The 17,754-nt window shown below is 42.6% G+C and overlaps 2 protein-coding genes across 3 annotated transcripts in view; one reads left to right on the top strand and one right to left on the bottom strand.

Annotated features, from left to right (window-relative positions):
- The window catches only part of cyp27a3 (cytochrome P450 family 27 subfamily A member 3), a 187,113-nt gene extending 176,992 nt beyond the window's left edge, over positions 1-10,121 (top strand). Inside the window, exon 10 of the transcript XR_013791411.1 lies at positions 10,027-10,121. The gene's annotated coding sequence lies outside the window, so the exon portion shown is untranslated. The remainder of the gene's footprint in view (positions 1-10,026) is intronic.
- LOC306935644 (solute carrier family 15 member 2-like) overlaps positions 1-17,754 on the bottom strand; it is a 52,550-nt gene that overhangs the window by 25,519 nt on the left and 9,277 nt on the right. For both annotated transcript variants that reach the window (XR_013791410.1, XM_079518751.1), the window contains exons 3-11: positions 17,213-17,300; positions 15,234-15,375; positions 14,520-14,612; positions 13,574-13,673; positions 11,666-11,756; positions 8,828-8,905; positions 6,634-6,716; positions 5,697-5,780; positions 4,883-4,972 (exon numbers count right to left, since the gene is read on the bottom strand). Coding sequence is in view for 1 of the 2 variants with exons in the window: in XM_079518751.1 (XP_079374877.1) it covers positions 4,883-4,972; positions 5,697-5,780; positions 6,634-6,716; positions 8,828-8,905; positions 11,666-11,756; positions 13,574-13,673; positions 14,520-14,612; positions 15,234-15,375; positions 17,213-17,300 (849 nt within the window). In the remaining variant the exon portion in view is untranslated. The remainder of the gene's footprint in view (positions 1-4,882; positions 4,973-5,696; positions 5,781-6,633; positions 6,717-8,827; positions 8,906-11,665; positions 11,757-13,573; positions 13,674-14,519; positions 14,613-15,233; positions 15,376-17,212; positions 17,301-17,754) is intronic.

The following is a 17,754-nucleotide window of genomic DNA, read 5'->3' on the forward strand; positions in this document are numbered from 1 at the left end:
GTGAGGGTACCTACCCTAGGGGACACGGGGAGAACATGTGAGGGTACCTACCCTAGGGGACACGGGGAGAACATGTGGGGGTACCTACCCTAGGGGACACAGGGGAGAACATGTGAGGGTACCTAGCCTAGGGGACACGGGGAGAACATGTGATGGTACCTACCCTAGGGGACACGGGGAGAACATGTGAGGGTACCTAGCCTAGGGGACACGGGGAGAACATGTGATGGTACCTACCCTAGGGGACACGGGGAGAACATGTGAGGGTACCTAGCCTAGGGGAGAACATGTGAGGGTACCTACCCTAGGGGACACAGGGGAGAACATGTGAGGAGTCAGCTTGTCGATGAGAGGTTGACACGTTGACAGCTGACAGCACGATGGCGCCGTACTATGGCGACACGCTCAGAGCAGCTCTCGTCTTACTGTTTGTTTTCATGTTATATGTCTCTGTCTTTACACAAAGTACGTCGTGCACTGTTGTGTATGACCGCAAGACACTACTGGACATAAGAATTGATGTTCCCAGCGATTGGAAGCCGCGGTATTTACCGAGAGAACTTTACAACAACAACGCGGATACTCCGCCACGGAGCAGCAACAAACACAGACGGGGGAAGCGAGGAGGCGTCCTAGTGAGGTTACGAGGACGACCTACCAGACCCCCGATCCCCAGTTTGTTGCTCGCTAACGTTCAGTCTCTCGACGAGAACAAGCTGGATGACCTCCACAGCCGCTTACGTTCACAACGGGACATAAAGAACTGCTGTGTGTTCTGCTTCACAGAGTCGTGGTTGAGCCCAAACACACCCGACAGGGCGATACAACCGGAGGGGTTTTCTGTGTTCCGCACAGACCGTTCCAGGACGGTCACGGGCAAGTCAAAGGGAGGTGGTGTCTGTTTTCTCATAAATGACACTTGGTGCACCGACGTGGTTATTACCTCACAGTACTGCTCGCCAGTGCTAGAACATCTCACATTAAGGTGCAGACCATTCTATCTCCCCAGGGAGTTCCCCTGTGTATTGCTAACGGCTGTTTACATTCCGCCAGAAGTCAAGGCAGCCGAGGCGTTGGATGAGCTGTATGGCGTTATTAGCAAACAGGAGACCATGCACCCGGAGGCCATATCAATTGTGGCGGGGGACTTTAACCACTGTAATATGAAAACTGTGCTACCAAAGTATTACCAACATGTCAAATGCCCAACTAGAGGGAATAAGACTCTCGATCATTGTTACTCCACTATCAAGGCTGCTTACAGAGCGCTACCGCGCCCTCACTTTGGGAAATCCGACCACCTGGCCGTGCTTCTACTCCCTGCCTTTAAGCAGAAAGTGAAGTGTGAGCAGCCCACAGTGAGATCGGTACAGTGCTGGTCCACAGAACACGTTACCAAACTCCAGGGCTGCCTTGACGCGACAGATTGGACCATTTTCAAGGACTCTGCCACGAGTCTGGATGAATATGCTGATACTGTCACCGGCTACGTCAAGTTCTGTGTGGATAACTGCATTCCGGTACGTTCCGTTCGCTCCTATCCCAACCAGAAGCCATGGATTAACAACGATATACGCATTAAACTGAGGGAGCGCACCATCGCCTTCAAATCCGGGGACGTGGAACGCTACAAACGATCCAGGTACGATCTGAGAAAAGCTATCAAAGCTGCAAAGGGACAGTACAGGGACAAACTGGAATACAACTACAGCGGCTGTGACTCGCGGCGAATGTGGAGCGGACTGCAGGCAGTTACGGGCTATAAACCCAAGTCAGGTACAATCACGGACACCTCCGCGTCTTTACCGGACGAGCTGAATAACTTTTTTGCCCGCTTCGAGGCTCACAACACGGACCCAGTTACAACGGCGCAGAGCTCACCTGAGGTGGTGGACCTACAGGTGACGCAGAGGACTGTGAGTAAAGCATTTAAAAAAGTTAATGCTCATAAAGCCGCAGGACCAGATGGAATAGCCTCTCGTGTCCTTAAGACATGCTATAACCAGCTGTCATGGGTCTATACAGACATATTTAACCTGTCCCTGTCATTGTGTGTGGTGCCATTATGTTTTAAAAAAACAATAATTGTGCCCATTGCCAAGAAAAAACCTGTTACCTGTCTCAACGATTATCGACCTGTTGCTTTGACTTCTGTTCTCATGAAATGCCTGGAGAAATTGGTTATTTTTTATATCAAGAGCATCATCCCTGCTAACATTGATCCATTACAGTTTGCTTACTGTTCAAATAGATCTGTGGACGACGCGATCTCTCTTGCTTTACACACTGCCCTGGTACACCTTGAAAATAAAAACTCTTATGTCAGACTACTGTTCATAGATTACAGTTCCGCATTCAACACTATTGTACCATCTAAATTAGTGTTGAAACTCAGTGGCCTTGGTGTGGGCAGCTCCATCTGTAATTGGCTATTTGATTTTCTGACAGGCAGGCCCCAGTGTGTACGCATAGGAGAGAGATGCTCATCCACAGTTCTCACCAGAACCGGTGCGCCCCAAGGCTGCTGCCTCAGTCCTCTGTTGTACAGTTTGTTTACGTTTGATTGTGTCGCCAGATGTGGGAATAACAGCGTAATTAAATTTGCGGATGATACCACAGTGATCGGTTTAATAACCAACGGTGATGAGAGGGCCTATAGGAGGGAGATAGAAGATCTAACTCTATGGTGCGATAACAACAACCTCTCACTTAACACCAATAAGACCAAAGAAATCATTGTAGACTTCAGGAAGTCCAAAGGTATCCACACCCCCATTTCCATCAAAGGGTCATCTGTCGACATAGTTGATAACTTTAAATTCCTGGGAATACACATCACAGACACATTCACATGGTCACTCAACACCGAGTACATCCTCAAGAAGGCGCAGCAGCGACTGTACTTTCTGAGGCGCCTTAAAAAGTTTGGCCTAAGTACAAAAGGACTAGTGAACTTTTATCGCTGTATAATTGAAAGTGTCTTAACTGGCTGTATCACAGTGTGGTACGGTAACACGACCGCTCAGGACCGCAACAGGTTGCAGAGGACCGTTAAAACAGCAGCTAAAATCATCGGTAACACAGAACTACCCAGTCTCCACAACATCTACAACACTCGTTGTATGAAAAAAGCCCACAACATCATCAAAGACACCAGCCATCCCGCAAATACCCTGTTCAAACAACTCCCTTCCAAAAAACGCTACCAGAGCATCAAATCTCGCACCACCCGTCTCAGCAACAGTTTCTTCCCCCAGGCAGTCAGGCTGCTGAACAGCTGACCTTTAACTGTATTGCACTGTTTTGTCACCCACTTGCACTTTGTCTGTGTTTTTGTATTTTTCTTTGCACTATAGATGTTTGTCTATGTCCTGTGTTATAAGATTGAGAATGCTCTGAGCAAAATGATTTTCATTGTATTTATACTTGTATTTATACATATGACAAATAAACCTGAACCTGAACCTGAACCTGAACCTGAGGGTACCTAGCCTAGGGGACACGGGGAGAACATGTGAGGGTAACATGCAAACTCCACACAGAAAGGCCCTTTCGCCAACCCCCGCCTCGGGTATGGGCACTGATACTGACGCGGAGGAGGGAAACACGCCCCCAGCGGGAATCAAACCCAGGACCTTCTAGCTGTGAGGCTACAGCACTACCGACTGTGCCATCGTGCACCAGAATCATATTTCTTGCGCAAATCAGGCAATGACAATGCCATTTTGACATGATATACACAGAGCAATCATCTCTCCAGGCAATGCAATAATGTGTCCCACAAGGCCATATGGACCATATGGAACTAGCCAATCGGCGGCCTGCGTCCGCCTGGCTTATATTACATCATAAATAAACTTGTCTTTCTTAATAATGCAGCTCAGTTTTAATGCACTGCACTTTAGGATTTTATGCGTATTCTTCTTGTATTGATAGGTTTTATATACACTGCTGGTCCTCAGTACGACTTTCGTTTTTATACGTGCAAACATGTGGAGATGACAAATAAAGTGAACCTTGAACCTTGGAGTTGCCTCTAATCAGATGTTTCTCTTTAGGTGCCAATCCAAAGAAAAGCTACTTAGAATTGTCGAGGAAATGTGGAATACACTGAGTTATACATTTAAGGAGATCATTTCACTCATGGGAAACTAAGCTATGAGAAGCTGTTAACTATCTTTTATTATCTTTACTTTCATTTGACCTGTGACAAGTGGTCTGAGGGAAGGGTCTTCCCATTGTCTCAGCTGTTAAAACCCACCTACTCCCTGGGGGGGGGTAGGACATGTATATAAGCTACTCCAGAAGGAATCCTAGCCCTTAATTGTAACACTTAATACTGTATACTAGTCTGAATTACTCAAGGCCTCTATACTACTGACATTGTTTAAGTCTTAGTCTAGTCTTAGTCGACTAAATATCAAAATCTTAGTCTTTTAGTGTTTTAGTTTCAGTCTTATAGTCAACAAAACTGGACCCAATATCCAAGTTACTAATGCTACATGTATGCTCTGTTGTACGTCCGACGATGTTGCTTGTTGATTTAACAGATCGGCAAATCGATTATTTACGGCGAGCGACACCAGCAGTGTGCGTCGTTATACAAGTAGTTTGATATTGTCTGTTGCTGTTCGCAATAGCAAGTCTTAACACGAAGCCCGCCAGAACCGTATAAACCGTAAATAAGCTTTAGTCTGGCTACCCAGCGAGAGAACAACAACCGGTCAAGACACCACACACACCATTACGTCATCGTAACATCCGGTTATGGATATTTGCCTCTTCAAAATAAGGGTTGAAAGGGGAAAAACCATCGGCAATGCGCGATAAATAAATACATGAATCTAAATAAATACATGAATCCTGGCGGGGGGATGTGTACCTGCTGATCAAAGAGAGCCCAGAACATGGGCAGAGGGATGTAGAGGAGCAGTACTCTCAGAACCATCTTTATCTCCATGATCAGACGCTTCTGTTAAGACACAGAACATTGGACGGCATTGGTTATGACTTATTATACTTATTATTACACATAATAACCACAACACGTTACTATAAAGTATAAACATTATGTACGTTATATATTGACCATCAATGGTGGACAGTAATGAAGTAAATGAGTACTGTACATTTGTAATTTATTTTTAATCATTATTTTGTAGGGGTGTTAACGATGCAGTGTTTTTATTTTTGGATGCTTTCCCGCCACTTCATTTCAAAAGGCAAAACTCCACTCCACTGCATTTCTAGGAAAGGAAAAACACATTATCGTAAGCCCGATTTCAAATATAGTGCAAATAGTCGACCTACAAGTTCATAACGTGAGCGCATAGCGGTCATGATGCGACACATTGTGAGCTTGTGTAGAGCTGCTATTGTCGCTATCATTCATTTTTTGTTTTTTACTTTGTAATTTGTACTTTTTCTTTTTTAAAGTACACATTTTAGAAGCCCGTACTTTTGGATACTTTAAGTACTTAAGTACTTTAACTCAAGTACAAATTTGACTGAGCAACCTTCACTTAGTAGTTGTGTAATATGGAGTGATCTATACTTTGGCTCAAGTACTTTGTCCATCACTGTTGTTGACCATATTATCACCCACACTCATATACACACATTCCATTGTCATTAGTACCAAAATGACACCAACAAGCCCTTTTCTTCCAAGTACAGGACAGTGGACGCCTTCTTACCGAGTATTTCTCCTCAGCCCAGTCGAGCCAGTGTTTTCTCTGTGGGTCATTCTTTGATTTCTTCCAGCGGTTGCTAATGGCAAACTGTAGTGTAAACCACAAAACAAAGAAATAAATGCATTTAAAGCTCACAGAACCAATTCATACGTTCTTTCACAGTAATATACACTCTGACTCTGATGAAGACTAGGATGAAATTGTACGTGTACTTTAACACATTCTGGACGGGAACCTCTTTTGGTGTTTTAAAGCTATTGGAAAAATAGCAGATCTACAAGCTCTTGGTGCCGCGCTACGAGTTTGTAGATCTGCTATTTTTTGAAAACTCGTGAAAATGTGTGCAAATCTTTGAATATATATTATTTCTCAGTGAACGCTTTTAACTCAAATCCTTGCTTCTGGGGCAGGGGGGTCGACTGGAACTACATATTTTGAGATTGGAGTCCAGGGCCAATTACATATAATTCTGGGGGACATGAAATAGTTTGAAAACCACTGATATAGAAACATGTTTTTTTTCAGAAAACTGTCAGGATTCAGAAGACATTTTGTAGAATCGTCCTCGGGTCTAAATGGCTTAACCTATTTTGGGCGGGAACCCCTTAGCTATTGAAAAATAGCAGATCTACAAGCTCATAGCGCGCCACCGAGTGGCACGCTATGAACTTGTAGGTCTGCTATTTTTGAAAAATCGTAAAAATGCGGCACAAATCTTTGAATATATATATTATTATTATTTATTTATTTTTATTTCGACGTCAGGCCTAAATGGCTTAACAGCAGAGTGATTCGTTGCACAGTCTCCAGTGGATCACCTCCATCTATCAAAGTGATAGATAACGGTACCTTGAGGAATACCAAACTTGGCCTGTTTAGAGAGTTGCAGCCAGGGGAGTCGATACAGTGACTGCGTGCGAGAGAGAGAGAGATGACTCACCCCGATACACTTGCAGACGTCCAGCATGACGTTTCCCTGAGGAGGACTCTTTTTGTACATCCCGCTGCCAGAGATGAACACAACTGCAACCAGAAAGCATGAGCAGTCAGAGGCAGAGCAGACATTTGGGGAGTATAACCATAACAATTGATGTTGCAGATGGTTTGACTGTTGCTCACACACACATGGCTGTGCTCCCACAAACACTATGGATTTATGATAAGACAGTACTTCCCACTAGCATGATTCTAACGTTGTTTCACTCATTTTGGGCGGGAACCCCTTTTGGTGTTTTAAAGCATTATGTTATACTTTAGATATTTTTGAAAAGTCGTGACAATGTGCCGCAAATCTTTCAATATATTATTACAGAGTGAACATTTTAACTCAAATCTTTGATTCTGGGGAGGTCCCTGGAACAACATATTTTCAGATGGGGGGGGGGCGGAGGCATATTACACATAATCTTTGGGGTTCTTGGCATGACATATTTAGCACAACTGATACAGAAACATAAGGTTTTTCAGAAAACTGTCAGGATTTTGAAGACATTTTTTAAATTTCTACGTCCACTACATTTTGCCTGAATTACTGTTTCAGGTTGTTTTTAAGGCTATATTTGCCTCAAGCCATGTCGACAGCCATCATGTGTGGGCAGTGGTGGAAAGTAACTAAGTACTTTTACTTAAGTAATGTACTTAAGTACAATTTTGAGGTATTTGTACTTTACTTGAGTATTTCCAATTTCCAGCACTTTCACTTCTACTCCACTACATCTCAGAGCCATTTTTTTTAACTTTTACTCCACTACAATTATTTGAAAACTTTAGTTACTAGTTACTTTGGCGATTTTAATTTTGATTAGAAAACATACATTAACCCCTTCAAACCCTATACATTTTGGCCATTTGAAAATAGCCGATCTACGAGCTTGTAGAGCTTGTAGATCGGCTATTTTCAATAGATTTAGTACACATTTTGAACTTGTGAAGTGGGACATTCTGCAATATGAGTACTTTTACTTTTAGTACTTTAAGTACATTTTGATGCCGATACTTTTGTACTTTTACTCAAGTGCATTTTCAATTCCGCACTTTTACTTGTAACGAAGTAGTTCTAAATTGCAGTATTGGTACTTTTACTTAAGTAAAACAATTGAGTACTTTTTCCACCACTGTGTGTTGGGTCATCCTCCTGGCCCTTCTAGTTTAAAAACATGGTTTGTTTTGATAGCAGGGGGGTTAAGCCCTGCTGGAGTCAGCCAGCCATGAATCCTAAAGGATCAGATGCAGTCAGCAGAAAGGAGATCACTGGCTGTCATCACAGATGTGTGGAGTGGGCCTCGATCAACAGGAAGGAACCGTAGAACCGTCAAAACAACTAGTGGACCGGCCTCCCACACACACCCATGTTTACACAGTGTCCAGGTGTGAACAGTTAGTGATGATTGCACGGCTAATAGGCTACAAATGCTGACCAATGAGATGCCGTAGTAGTAGTTCATGGAAGGGGGATGTGTTACTGATTCACTCACTTAACCTAGCATGACCTTTCTGCATGGATTTTTAATTAAAGACATTAATTTTGTTTGTGTACTGTACTGTGCCATTACAAACATCATTTGACAATTCCTATTAACCACATAAAAATGTCATAGATCCTGTATTCTTCATTGAAGGGGGTCACCCCGCAGTGCGGTTTTTGTTTTTTAGAAATCGTGTTGTGACTTTTGTAGGTCTGCTATTTTTGCCGAATGTTCACCTACAGCAGGGGGTTTTCAACCCGTGGGTCGCGACCCCTCGGGGGGGGGGGGGGGTCGCCAAATTATTTTGGGGGGTCCCAAAATTAAAAAAAAGAAAAAGAAAAAAAACTTTTTTTTGCAACTGAATGGCTGTAAAATGGAAATGAAGAGTTTACATATAGTACACATATAGTACATGCATACACCCTAATGATTATATATGGTTTCAGTATTTATTCATGGTGTATTGTCTCCATCATTAAGGTTATTGTAGCAGTCAATTTATATTGGGGGTCGGGAGGGGGCGGGCGGGGGTCCCGAGACATTGCCAAAGCATTTCCAGGGGTCCCCGGCCAAAAACGTTGAGAACCCTGAACCCTTGACCTACAGTGTTATGGCATGACCAGAATTGAGATGCTAGGGTGCATGTGGTTAAATATTCCAACCACTCACCTAATGCCACTATCATTAGAGCCGCAGGAACTCCAAATGCCAGAGCGTAGCAGTCCTCTCCAAAACACTTCACATCACCTGCAGCAAACATATGGCTTGATTGATTGACTGTTTTCAGTGATGGATGTATACTTAAAAGGGAAATTTCACTTTCAAAAACACTCTTGGTCATTTAATCATCTACTCAGGCTTATGTAAACACCCCAGACAGTTCTTAAGTTGCTTGATTCAGTATTTAGATATTTGATATTTCATTTTACCTGCCCCGCCCCTTCCGTATACAAACCCATTGTAACTTTTTTTTGTGGCTTTTGCCTTTATTTTATATTTTTTATGGAGGGACAAACAGTAGGCTGACAGGAAATGGGGAGAGAGATGGTGGGGAAGACATGCAGTAAAGGCCGTCGGGATCGGGAGTCGAACCCGCGGCACACTGCCAGACTGGATTACCAGCCAAGGTGCCTGGACCACTGAGCCACGGCCCAGGCCACACCCAACCGTTTTTATGGTGACTGATACTGTCCTAATACGTGAGGGGGCCGTGTTTTTTCCATTTACCGTTTTCATTTATTTTTAATAATTATTTTGGAAAATGTGGCAGATCACGTAGCGCGACGGAGGAGACTAAATAATAAAAAAAAATGAAATGAAAACAGTAAATGAAAAAACACCGCCCCCTGACGTATTAGGACATTATCAGTCAACAGAAAAACCGTTGGGTGTTTTCGATGAATCTATCATGGTTAAAATGGAGTTTGAAGTTATAATGGGTTTGTATAGGAAGGGGGCGGGGCAGCTAAAATGAATATCAAATATCTAAATACTGAATCAAGCGACATAAAAACTGTCCCTTTAAAAGATAAATGCATTTGCTCAGAACACAGAAAAAGTTAAACATGTATTTGTACTGTGGTCCTCAAAGGTGGTTACTGACCGCAGGCAAGCAAACTGACAAGTGACAATACCATGACCAGACTATTTACAACCAAAAATGTGATTTACAGCACAAAAAGTATAATAGCAATACATACATACTGTATAAAACAAGCCCAAAATTAGCCCTGTGCAATACATCATCACTTTTTCACGCTTTGTTTTGCATCGTGGTAGTGATTTTGATTTGGATGGCGTATGAGATTTGCTGATCATATCATTTGTGTGTTGTCCCCAGTGGCTTGCACAGACATTTAGAGGGGCAGGTGCTCAAGTGGGAAAAAAGGGCACATTGTGCAGCGCGTGGAACCGGACGGTTGCCTTAATAGTGTGAGATTTATATATTTTGGGGCCTAAATAATATATTAGAAGCTTTTTATCAAGAATTGTACACTGTACTTTTTTTCTTTTCAAAAGGGCACATTGCCGTCCAGAGGGGAAAACGGCAGATGCTCTAGAACCCCCTAGTGTCTATCTGTGCACGCCACTGGTTGTCCCGATCCGATCGCGTGATCGGAAATCGGGGCCGATCGGGGGTGATTTTCAAAAAGATCGGATTCACTTCATTAAGTCCTTCCACGCTTTGGTGCATTGAGCATGGTTAGGAAACCCAGCTGAAAACCCAGGAATAATGGGCATGGTTCAAACTGTCCTATGCCAAACCATGCGCAAATGGAGATGCAACAGGTACAGTATGGTTACCAAAAGTTCTCAGAATCATTCTGTTAAATTTTTATCCCTCGATTTTGTAACCCATTTTTTCACCCCTGTGTCAATTATCTAATGTGATCCTGGGCTCTCTACACACCCTCCGCCAACCTAGTCCCCATATATGGGGGACATGGGGAGAGCAACGGACTTGAACTCATGCTTCCTTCATGCCTGAGTGTCCAAGTTGCTCCTTTACACATGACAGGGGGGAGTTTCTCTGGTTGGACGTAGCGCGTGGAAGGAACACGTTATTCCAACCAGTTCCTTTCCCCTCCATCAGGCGCCCCGGCTGGCCAGGGGGAGGCAGTTTGTTTGACCAGGATTACAGCATGTTTTTGTGAGGGTACCTACCCTTGGGGACACGGGGAGAACATGCAAACTCCGCACAGAAAGGCCCTTTCGCCAACCCCGCCTCGGGTATGGGCACTGATGACGCGGAGGAGGAAACACGCCGCCAGCACCCACAGCGCCCCGAGCGGGAATGGAACCCAGGACCTTCTAGCTGTGAGGCGACAGCACTACCAACTGTGCCACCGTGCCCCTCAGAATCATTCTATATAGTGCCATGGAAAAGCCATTTTAAATGCTATGGTTCAGACATCAGACATTAGAAAGTTATTTGGCTCAATCTCTCTACCACTTATCTTTATGGGACACACAATGGAACTTTGAAAAAGTCATAACTCCTACACTGCGAGTCTGAATCACACAGAACTTGTTAGAGGCACTCATAAGAACAACTAAATACGATACAACAATCGTCATAGAAGCTGTTAGTTAGACCCTTAAATTGAGCAAACTTGGCTTACAACCTTAACCCATTTTGGTGTTTTAAAGCATTATGTTATACTTTAGCTATTGAAAAATAGCAGATCTACAAGCTCATAGCGCGGCACTCTGTGCCGCGCTTTGAACTTGTAGGTCTGCTATTTTTGAAAAATCGTGAAAATGTGCCTCAAATCTTTGAATATATATTATTACAGAGTGAACATTTTAACTCAAATCTTTGCTTCTGGGGGGGGGGGGGGGGGGTACAGAAACAAGGTCTTTCAGAAAACTGTCAGGATTTTGAAGACATTTTTTTAATTTCGACGTCAGGCCTAAATGGGTTAAATATGTGTCCAATGAATACAATATATAGTTATAAGAAAGAATCCCGACTATGCTGCTCATAAGTGTCAATACTTTACTGACCTCTCAGTATCGGCGTAATGACGGTTGATAAAACACTCCCAGCATTGATCGACATGTAGAAAATAGAGAAAAACTTCGTCCTCTCGCTCACCTGCGGTAAAAAGAGCAGACGAGGACATCAAAATGACCGACAATCTCAGCAGATATTTGTTTATTCTCCGTTTTGGTGTGAGTGCTGTTTTGTTTATAGTGTGTGTGTGAGGCATACTAATGAAAGCCCATGCTGTATCTGTTTATTAACCCATTTTGGGCGGGAACCCCTTTTGGTGTTTTAAGCATTACGTTATACTTTAGCTATTGAAAAATAGCAGACCTACAAGCTCATAGCGCGCCACCGAGTGGCGCGCTACGAGCTTGTAGATCTGCTATTTTTGAAAAATCGTGAAAATGCGGCGCAAATCTTTGAATATATATTCTTTTCAACTCAAATCTTTGCTTCTGGGAGGTTCCTGGAACAACATATTCAGATGGGGGTCTGCAGCCAAATACAGATATTTTTGGGGGTCATTGACATGATAATGTTTGAGAACGACAAACATGAGGTTTTTCAGAAAACTGTCAGGATTTTGAAGACATTTGTAGAATCGAACTTTGGTCTAAATGGGTTAAAGCATTTCAGAATGACAGCTATTTATGTGGTCTTTGCTAGATGATGCTTCCACTGTGAAGAATAAAACCCTTATACCCTTGACAAACATAGTAGTTACAACAAACCAAAACTGTACATTGAACAACAATATAATTAAAATGACCAAAGGTAAAGACAAATTCCTACAATGTAGCCCATAAAAAACATGCAGTACTGTATAGCAAATCCTTATGCTGATTGCTGAATGTATATTTGGAAATATCATGAATTAGAGAACAACGTTTGCTATTGTCTAAGCATAAAGTTAAAGGACAACTTTAGTTTTTTTCAACCAAGGTTCATGTTTTAGGTTGTTATTAGAGAAAGTAAAAGGTGAGTGTTAATTTTTCTTCATTTGCTGCTTCGTTTTAGGGATTTTATTGATTTTTGACAGGGGGGCGGGGGCAAGTTTTATAGCGATTTATTATTTTATTATTTACTCTAGTCCTACTAGACCCCAAGAAATTACATCTGGCCACAATATAAATACATATTTAGCCCCCGCCCCACTGTCAAAAACCGCTAAAATCCCTAAAACAAAAGAAAGCAGCAAATGAAGAAAAATGAACACTCATCTTTTACTTTCTCTAATAACAACCTAAAACACGAACCTTGGTTGAAAAAAACTAAAGTTGTCCTTTAAAGACAACATTAGATTCAGTATACTTTCTAGTGCTGTCTAATACTGTATGTATGCTCCAATTTATTTGGATTGATTGCAGGACATGTGCACTTAATTTCTGATTTCTTATGTGGTCTTTATTCTTTGATGCGAACGGTTTTGTTATCATTAATCTCCGTCCTATTTATTAATCTCCGTCCTATTTATCAATCTCCGGCTTGGGCACTTGACCATGACCTTGAACTTGGACGGAGAACTCCGCCCCGGGCCTCCAAGGTGTTAATCATTATGTCCATCATGCAAAAACAGAGATGCTGTATAAATATGATTTTTCTCCCCAATTTAAGGCTCATTCATAGTCTGGATTTTCAGTGGTGAGGTGACCACCGCTCCGGTGGTGAGGTGACCACCGGAGCTGGAATAACGTGGAGCGGTGGTGAGTAAAAACAGAGAGAAGGGCTGGGGCGGTGGTTTGCTCTTCACCGCGGCTCGTGACGTCATGTTGTAGTTGGGTGGTCACCTCACCACCGAAAATCCAGACTATGAATAACGCTTTAGTCTAGTGACAATTCCACAAGTGTACTGCAATCCCTGCCACTGATATTGCACTTATTTATCAGCGTATCAAATGATAATATTGCACAATATGTTCCCTTACATGTTCCTCGTCAAACTGGTCTCCTCCAAACGCCGCCACACATGGTTTGATCCCGCCCGTGCCAAAAGCTATGAGAATCAGACCGAACATGGACAGTCCACTGAGGGGACGGCGCACACACACACACACACACACACACACACACACACACACACACACACACACACACACACACACACACACACACACACACACACACACACACACACACACACACACACACACACACACACACACACACACACACACACACACACACACACACACACACACACACACACACACACACACACACACACACACACACACACACACACACACTTTGAAACGGCACTTACACACATGAACTCTAGATTCCCTATTCTCGAGTCGACAAACATATTCAGCAAAAATAGCGTGTTGCGAGCTTGTAGATCTGCTATTTTCAGCAAATATATTTGGTGTAACGTGAAAAGGGGAGGGTGCCTAGTATAAAACCCTGGGGGACTCTGTTCAATAGGGTTTAAGTGTTAACTCATTTTGGGCGGGAAAATAGCAGATTGTAGGTCTGCTATTTTTGGAAAATCGTGAGAATGTGCACGCAAATCTTTGAATTCTTCAGAGTGAACGTTTTTAACTCAAATCTTTCCTTCTGGGAGGTCCCTGGAACAACATATTTTCAGATGGGGGTCGGCAGCCAAATTCAGATTTCATGTCCTTGACATGAAAAAGGTTGAGCACCACTACATAGAAACATAGGTTTTTCAGAAAACTGTCAGAATTTAGAAGACATTTTGTAGAATATAGTGTCAGGCCAAAATGGGTTAACTTAGTTGTTAGTGTTACCTTTATTCACAAAGTATAGGATGCTGTAATCATGCATATTATGAATATCTAACTAGTACTACCATGCACCACTTCTGTTCATTCCAAAAGAAGGAATCAAAGAGGAAAACAAAGTGCTTACATGTGCATGTTCTTGTCTCCCACGATGGGAATGGCCCCAACAGACTTGACCACATGGCCGATGACGTAGACAATGGATAGGTAAATGATAGTCCTGTTGAGAACAAAGATTACGTTCCGTGTTACACTCATCATGGAAGATAGCGGCTGGTATCATTAAAGTGATGAATCATTTCTCGTGTACTGCTTACAGTTCACAGACGGTTAGACAGCTAAGGGATGCAAAATCATGCCAATTCAGAATCACTTTATTGCCATGTATATGTAGGTTCCACCCTGAAACTGGGAGGTCGGGGTTCGATCCCCTCCGGATATACCAAAGAAATGGGACCCAGTGCCTCCCTGCTTGGCACTCATGGCATCAAGGGTTGGATTGGGGGTAAGTCCCTGCGACATACTAGCGTCATGTCCAGGGGGTGTACTTGTACATCAAGCTGCCTCACGCTACAGAAACAGGAGATAGGCTCCTGCCCCTATATGGGCCTCATGGCTCGGCAAGGCTTACTTATACTTATACGAGGTTAAGTATAAGTACGCCTAAACAGGTGCTGCATGTGACGACCCAACAAGAATAATTAACTACTGACGCAAGAATACTGACAGGATATGTGGGCACTTACAGGACTGACATTAGTGCAACGTTGCATTGTAGAAAACACATTGAGTTAGTCAATAGACTAACTAATAGACATGAAACAGCGGGTAAGGGACTCACTTGTACTTGCCCAGCCAGGAGTCTGCGATGATAGCCCCCAGTACAGGTGTGAAGTAGCAGAGGCTGGAGAAGGCATGGTAGACGGCTGTGGAGAGGTCGCTGTCCCAATGCAGGTAGCTGACAAAGTAGAGCGTCAGCACCGCTAGTTCGAGGACACACAAACGATGCTTTACTGAAATCATGCTTTTCAATATGCTAGTACATCTGGTGAAATGTCCTCGTGCAGCAGCTTGTAGGTCTGCTATTTTTAAAAAATCGTGAAAATATTTATTTCAGAAAACTGGAGGATTTAGAAGATTTTTTTTTAATTTCGAGGTCAGGCCTAAATGGGTTAAGGTTTTGGAAACATACTATATTGCCTATAGGCTGTAATCCTGGGTGCTACTCTCCCTCTGCCAACCTGGGCAGAGCCCCGAACGGAGCTCATATGCTCACGTAGCGTGTGGAAGAACACGTTATTCCAAACCATTCCTTTCCCCTCCATCAGGCTGGGGGGGAAAGGAGGGGGCCGAGGCGAGTATAGAGACCAGGATTACTGCAAGTTTTTGTGAGGGACTGAGGGTACCTACCATAATAATAATAATAATAATAATAATAATAATACACTTTATTTGTAGAGCACCTTTCATGCACACGAGTGCAGCACAAAGTGCTTTACAAAACAAATAAAGTACAAACTAAACATAACATAAAAACATAAAAATCGAAGCACAGTCAAAGTACAAAAAACATCAAGCAACATCAAAATCAGAGCAGGGTCAATGAAAAGCTGCAAAGCATAAGAGAGGCATAAACAAAAGGCATTGAAATAAGCACAACAGTGAATATAACACCCATAACACATAAAAAAGGTAAAAAGCTCAGCCAAATGCATGGGTGAAAAAGTAGCTGTGTTTTAAAAGGGTGCAAGTCTAAGTTGCATTGGGAGTTTATTCCAGGCCGTCGGCCCGTAGAAGCAGAAAGCTGCTTCCCCATATTTCAATTAGATGCCATGTTTTTAGGCACTTCAAGCAGGCCAGCAGACAGTGGCCAGCAGCAGTACTGGACATGGGGAGAACATGCACACTTCACACATGCCGAAACAAATAAAATCTATTGCCTCTAAAGTTTGTGTGTCAGTCTGTGCAGCACATGTGACAAAGGAAGTGGGACAGACAAATCATGTGATCGGAGGAGGAGGAGGGGGGGGATTCGATACAGTGGTCTGTCTTGATTGCCCCCCCGTTGTTGACCATGAATACGCTGCATGTAAACCGGTTTCACAGTGTCATTCATCGTCCCTGACAACATACTTCGTCAAGGAGCATTTAAGGTCCAAGGAGGCACTCGTGAGAATGTTGTAATACTGTACCTTGTATGAATAAAAGGCTTATCATTATCTCATCATATCTTTTATATCTACCCTGAACGCTGTTTTGTGGTTGATCAATACAGGTGTGTGTTGTTGTAAAGCACATTCACCCAATTGTTCTGTACTTTTACTTCTACTGAACTTCATTCTGCATAATGCATACTTTTGGTACTTTAACCCATTTACTTTTAGGCCTGACGTCGACATTTTTAAATGTATTCTTTTCTGAAAAGCCTCATGTTTACTTTCTATATCAGTGGTTCTCAATATTTCATGTCAAGGACCCCAAAAATTATATGTAATATGCCTCCGACCCCCCCATCTGAAAATATGTTGTTCCAGGGACCCCCGAGAAGCAAAGATTTGAGTTAAAAACTAAAACTCTGAAAGAATATTCAAAGATTTGAGGCACATTTTCACGATTTTTCAAAAATACCTACAAGTAGCTACAAATACCTACAAGTTTTACATAATAAAAAGTATAACATAATGCTAGAAACACCAACAGGGGTTCCCGCCCAAAATGGGTTAAGTATATTTTGATTACCGGACCTTTACTTGTTGTAACAGAGTATTTCTAAAATCTTATCTAGTACTTTTTTGTTTGCGAGAGTATAGTAAAATATACCTTTCATGCCATAGTAGGAGAAGCGTTCACAGAACTCATTCACCACTACGAAGGCAATGCTGACTGGGTAGTTGGTCCCACATAGTTTCTGTTGAAGAGAACGACAAAGACAGACAGAGAAAGAGAGATATTAAGGAGAGAGTGGGGGGTGTTTCATTCAATTAATTAGGTTATACTTTTAACAATTATAGACTACTGATATTTTGCAGGGAATATGGCATTGACAACAAGGTTTCGGCTATGTATATCAATGCCATGAATACAATGTCACTCACATCTCTTTCCCTCTGCCACACATTGATAACACATGTATGCTCACATATAGGGACATACGTTTATTTCAGTCCGCTATATTTATTTGAAAGTTTGCCAATTTTGTGAAGTTTCTTTAAGAGTTGATATTTTGATACATTTTATGACTAATGATCATTACTCAAACATCACAACTCTGTATTCTGTGTACAGTGTGTTTTACTGACACGCTAGGGTAACATTGTCCTAGAAAAAGAACACAATATTCTGCTATTCTGATAGTCATGTTC

Source organism: Electrona antarctica (assembly GCF_951216825.1).
Source record: "Electrona antarctica genome assembly, chromosome: 13".
Classification (NCBI taxonomy): domain Eukaryota; kingdom Metazoa; phylum Chordata; class Actinopteri; order Myctophiformes; family Myctophidae; genus Electrona; species Electrona antarctica.